At 40.8% G+C, this 6,246-nt stretch overlaps 1 protein-coding gene across 3 annotated transcripts in view; it reads left to right on the top strand.

Annotated features, from left to right (window-relative positions):
• SELENOI (selenoprotein I) overlaps positions 1 to 5,741 on the top strand; it is a 74,223-nt gene extending 68,482 nt beyond the window's left edge. For all 3 annotated transcript variants that reach the window (XM_075598755.1, XM_075598754.1, XM_075598756.1), the window contains exon 10: positions 1 to 5,741. This exon is cut by the window's left edge and continues 85 nt beyond it. In XM_075598755.1, coding sequence (XP_075454870.1) covers positions 1 to 29 — 29 coding nt within the window. In that variant the 3' untranslated portion in view covers positions 30 to 5,741.
• The last annotated feature ends 505 nt before the right edge of the window (positions 5,742 to 6,246 follow it).

The raw sequence follows: 6,246 nt of genomic DNA, 5'->3' as shown, positions 1-6,246 counted from the left end.
TCGGCTTGCAGTCTGCAGAAGTAATGTAAAGAAACAGTTTCTCTACACTTCGTCCATCACCACAAACAAAAGCATCCACCCACTGGGAGACACTGGAACCAACTACATTGTCCCCGGACCCTTCTAAGGAGTAACTATAAAAACATCTCCTTGTGAAAACAACTGACAAGACTGTTTTGACTGTAAATATTAGACCAATTGAATGTTCCTGGTGCAATTTAATTTCCTACAGCTAGCCCTTTCACTTCATTTCTATGGGTTTTCTCTCTGTTTTGTACCTGTGAGCTCTTACGCACATGAAGTGGGGACTCTGAACATGAAGAGTATTATTACCAATGCAGCATACTGGGATCACACAACATCTGGAATCATTTGCTTCTCAATGGTAAACAAAGTGCCACAAACACTGGAGCACAAGCAAAGATGTAGCTGTCTTAAACTAGACCACCTGTGTAGTCTAAAGCACATGAATACCGGTTAGATAGCATGGCATCGTTAACGTGTCGTCCTATAGACATATTTTCATTTGCCGTTTCCTTTTTGTTTGTTTTTTATTGTGGTAACACTTTATACTGTATTTTTACGTCAACATTAAAAACTGGAAAAGGTCATGTGTAAGAACGCCAACCAGTGTAGCTGAGGTGCAGTGTCTCAAATGTCTGCAGGTTTCCAATCGGAGAGTTGCTTGTTTGTGGCTTGTTATAACTCATACTAGTATCTTGACTCAATGGTAGATGTCCTAAATCCTTCTAACGTAGTTCTGCCAGAAGGGTTCCTTTATTTAAAGACATTGGTGGATGCTCACATAGAAGCCAGAATAAGCTAGTTAGATTGTACTAAGTTGGCCTTCATCATTTGACCTTTTATTCGATCCTAGTTTACAGATGAATACTGCACGAAGCTTACTATCATACAGGCTTCTGATTATTGGGTTTCCTGATGCAGCAAACATTTCTTGCACACTGTCGGTTGGATGTGTTCACAGTAATTAATCTGCTGGTGAGACCTTTTCCATGTAACTATGTCTGTAACCCAAACCCATCAGGTTAAACATTGTCAGCCCGTTCTAATTGATCATGTTAAAGTTGACCAAAACCTGCTTGTATTTCCCGTTTACGTAGGAAGGTGGAAAACGTGGCAGCGACACCTTTTGAACAGCAGGTTGGCTCAGCTACATGGTGGTCTCCAAACTGGCAATATTTCGAAGGAATGACAAACTTGCCATGTGCATATTGCTTTCCGTCCCCCCCCCCCCGTGAGGCATGTTTGCAGTGTGGCATTAGCATGGACAGGGAAACCTGTGCTGATGAAAAATACATGCACACTGCTTCACCTCCGTCACTAGCAAAGGTTGAAAGCCTAATGTTTCTTCTTCAGCCCTATGACGGTTCTCCTCTTCCAGTTGTTGTTTTGAATACCTCCCGTCTGGTGCTACTTCTGGTCGCTTATTTTGTGTTTGGTGGTGGGAAGAAATGCATGCCGATTTTTTCTTTTTGCTGTTTTCTATATATGTATTTTATTTTTTATTACCCGTGCTTAAATGAAGAGTGTATCTAAACCCATTGATTTTTGGACAGGGTACACTTGGAGGCACCAAGTGCGGTCAGTGGTATTATGTAAATGATATATGATGTATTGATATATGCATCTTAATATGGGAGCTGCGAATACATTTTGCAGAACGTTATTGGGGGTTGGATTCAGATTCTGACCACGAGAAGCTTTCGTCAATTACAAGAGAACTGACCCTTTTGTTTTTTCTTTTCCCCGTTTAGTGGGATCTCTAATTTTTATTTTTAATTTTATTAAATATATATATTTATATATCTTATGAGCCGCCTTCTTCCAGATTGAAGTAAAAGGTGCACTGCAATTTTATTACCTACTGTACGGTGTTTTGATTTGCTAAAGCTTTCATATCTGTTTGAGATCATTAAACCAAGTGATGGGATATGTAATCACTGGTACATGTGGTGGGTTTCTATGACTGGAGAACCATTTTGAATCTCGCCCCCTCTCTATGTAGTTCATACTGCAGTGGTAGTTAACCTGTGATAAGTTTGTGCCAGCTGCTCTCAAGAAATGATAGACTGTATTTACTATTTAAAGATTTATTTTAGGTTTGTAAATTACAAATCAATGTTATGCAAGACTTGTAAAATGTGAAATTCAGAAATCAATTTGTAAAATTGTTTATGTACTTTTTTTTTTTTTTTGCCCTTTTCGTAACAAAGATGCTATTTGTGTCGCAATATGTATATATTTCAGACCTATACATATGTAGGATAAAGAATTACTTATCTTTCTAACGTTGTATCTTTTGTCTGTCCATACTATATGCCTTCGTATCTATGGTATGATCAAAATATGTATGCAGTCTTGTTATAACTGATGTGAAATGGAACATTTTGTATGAAGTATATACGTAGAAAATGAAGCCATCCATTTGAAAACCTTGGCGCCCGTTACAATGGGTTGATGGGGCTTCTAGCACTTTGGTTTGCAATTTGCCTTTAAGACACGAGTTTGGGGTAAATGGACCTTTTCTGGTTGCCTTTGCATGCAGTATCTGTTGGGGCAAATAGAAAGGTCTGTGCAGAGAAAGCTAAAGCATTATTGGTTTTCCGGAGCAAAACCACACTGATCTGCTCCTGGGACCCCTTGATTCTGTTGCAGCTTCTCATTGGAAACCAGGACGTGATACAGTACCTGTAAATTCAATGGGAGGGATCCCGAGCTGTGATGTGAGGCCCCTGCATCTTAAATAACATGCTTTTCAGTTCTAGAGGACCGCCTGTTCTGTAAAGATTCTGTAAACAATAAATTGGGATTAACACCAGGACGCTGCAGCCCCTCCTGCACATTGTCTGCCCGTGACTGCTCCTCAGAGAGATCAGCTGATCATGGCGCGGGCGGGGAGGAGTCTTCCGTTCCTTGCTCTGGCACATTCACAGGAGCGCAGAGCTAGCTCGCCCCTAGAAAGATGAGCTTTACAACCCATGATGTGGCAACAGGACTGCCAGATCCCATTAGGTGGTGGCTGGCATGGGGTGCACAAAGGGTTAATCAATACCCGGCGCAGGCAATACAAAATATGCTGTATTTTACAGCGCTCAGTGTAGGTATTGCCACTGTATAACACAGCACTGGAGCAGAAGTGTGTTGGTTTTGTGTTCTACTTGAAGTCCTCGGGGAACTGGTGCCTTCACCTACCTGAATCTAAGACTAAATTACATGCTGCAGCGGAATTACAGTGCAAAGTAGCTGCTAAACCTACTAAAATGGGGCTGAGGGTTCACATGCCAAACTTGCTGTCGGTACTGCACATGGGGGTATAACGGTGTCCGTGGGGCTTACGTTCTGGTGGTACGTTTTGTAGCCTTGCAAATGCTTGTTTTTGTTTAGGAAGACAAGTGAATGATGCAGTAGGGGAAGGACTATTGATAAATTAGCAGTTTAGCAACGTGAAGAACATTTAATTTGCAATAATGTAAAAAAGCAGTTTTTAAACACAAACTCTAAAGCAGGGGCGGGGAAATCCAGTCCTCAGGGGCCACCAACAGGTCAGGTTTTCAGGATATCCCTGCTTCAGCACAGGTGGCTCAATCTGTGGCACAGCCATAAAACCTGGCCTGTTGGTGGCCTTTGAGGACTGAGTTTGACACCTCTCTAAAGGTTTCTTTAAATAATCCAAGACCTGCTTAAGTGATTACTTCTCTCTCCAACCCCCCCCCCCCCCCATGCATTCCTGCAAAGCCTTAACCCAAATAGCATCAACAAGTACATTATGATTTATGGTCATCCCCCCCCACCCCATTCTTCCATTTATACTGGAGGAAGTTAGGAAATGAATGATGGGAGCAATTTTTAGAGCACTAATTTAGCCATTTTTAGAATGGAGAACGGTCAACTCCGTATTTTATTTTGGGAGAAAAGTGGAATTTCACAATCGTGCTAACTGGTGAGGCGGCACTACGCCTTCTTTATAAGGTGTAACTGAATACATAGTGGCTAATCTAGAATCCATAGCTTTGGCAAACTCTCACAAACATGTTTTCATCCTATGACCACACAGTACTAATACACCTAGTCCTTTTCCATTCTGCATGAACTCCCTCCATTCATTAACCACGCTGACCCAATACTACACTATTGTGGCCAAATGATGCAACTAAAACAAAGGTGCACAGTTGTGGACTGGCTGCTAAATGACTTCAATTTGATGATTGTAGAGTAATTGTGTTTATTTTGGTGATATGTTTAATGTAGATCATGTTTAGTATAACCGCTTGCGAATGTAACCCTAATTGGATGGACACATTCTGACCCTGGTTTGACCGTATGCCTTTCACTCCAGGAAACCGGCATGAAAAGAAGTGAATGCTCCGCTATGAATATTTCAGCAGCTCGGCCATTTTATGCGCCGGGTACCACATGAAAGCTGCTTCTCGGGAATCAATATGGAAAAGCTTTCCGGATTTAACACTCTCACTGCCAGTCGGCCCTGAGATACTGCACGGGGGTGACGAAATGCAGGCATTCAGGGCGGTTTTCTGTTTCACTATTTGGTTTCGTTTTGGAGATAACTGGGTCATTTAGTCTGATTTTAACTTTTCTTGAACCAACATTGTGCGTCACTTTTTATATTGCATTACTGCTCAGATTTATTTTAACTTGGGTTTATTTATTATTATTTTTTTAATCTATTGTCTACCAACGTGGCTTATTCACTAGTGCAGGGGTGGGCAGCTCCAGTCTAGGGTCAGCAACAGGTCAAGTTTTCAAGATAGCCCTGCTTCAGCACAGGAAGCTGTCATAATGATTGAGCTGCCTGTGCTGAAGCAGGGATATCCTGAACACCTGACCTGTTGGTGGCCCTTGAGGACTGGAGTTGGCCACCACAGCTCTAATGACTTATTAACCCCTTAAGTGTTAATAAGGTTTGCCGTGCTGGCTTCACTGACAGAGACGGAGATGAACGAGCAGCTGTCATGGTACCGTATGTCAATGAAATAATTACAATTTCACAGCTGCAATTTACAAATGTCCCCGTTTACATTTCCACTGGACGTGGTGTTTTTGGTCATGGAAAAGCGATCACAATCCCGCACGGGTATGTACGGCATTTGTACATCTCTAACTTCCTTTAAAAGCTAAGTGAACATTTGTTTTTTTGCGGGATGGAAACTGTAAAAATCCTCCCAGATTAAGACCCATCCAGGAGATGGATTTAGCCGTCAGGATCCGCTTTCTGTGCCATGTAAAAACCATGTGCATCAAACCCATCTGCTAACTTTAGTCTTAAAGGCAAACCATTTCTATCAACACTTCACTTCCTTGTTTCACTACAGTCCGTGTCTGATTATTTTCCTCTTGTTCTTTTATCAGGATTTTTAAACCCGCAATTTCTTTTTCCGTGTAGCATACCGCTGGGGCGAAGCCTTATTTTATATTTTCTTTTAAGCGGTTTTGTGAAAGGTGTGGTTCTGTGACAAAATACATTGAAAATGTTACTTTTAAACTGTTAATCCGTGCTACTGCTTTCTGTTGAGTAAATGATTGTTTTGGGCCATTCAACTACATCTCATGTACTGCTTGCTGTCAGTCTCCAAGTCCATAGATTACTAAATATGTGATTCTGATTTGAAGACTACTTTACTACATGTTGCGATTTGTGCATCTGATGTTCTTTTTGTTTGTGCTATACATAGAATCATTAAAGCTTTAAAATAAAAAGATAAGACTTTTCTATTGAGTGCTTTGAGTGTATAATAGGTTTGTCACGCAAACATTCAGTTCTTTAGATAAAGGTTTATAATATTTTCTTGGTGGGCGGGGGGGGTTGTAATATTTTATTGCTCACAAATAGGGTTGCCAGATGACTTCTCTAAAAAAAAATAAAAAAATACTGGACACAATGGTGAAAGGTGCACGCGCTCAGTCGGTGGGGGGGGTATGTTATTTATAAATGATCTGATCATGACATCATTTTTTTTTCTTCTACATTTTACTCCCACGTTTGCACCAATTCATATTCTATTTGGAAAACATTCTGGGCAGGGGTCTAGGGACGGATTGCCCTCCAACCAATTATTATTTTACAAAATAGAATATGAATTGGTGCAAACTTAGAAAAATTATGTAACTATCAGATCATTTATAAATAACATCTACTATTATACAGGCCCATGAGAAGCACTACTCTTCTTAATGCTCCTCTCCCACATATTCAAAAATTGTTGCACC

This window comes from Ascaphus truei, chromosome 4, assembly GCF_040206685.1.
Source record: "Ascaphus truei isolate aAscTru1 chromosome 4, aAscTru1.hap1, whole genome shotgun sequence".
In the NCBI taxonomy this organism is placed as follows: Eukaryota; Metazoa; Chordata; class Amphibia; order Anura; family Ascaphidae; genus Ascaphus; species Ascaphus truei.
Note: the sequence above shows the minus strand (reverse complement) of the source record. Positions and strands in the feature narration are given on the sequence as shown.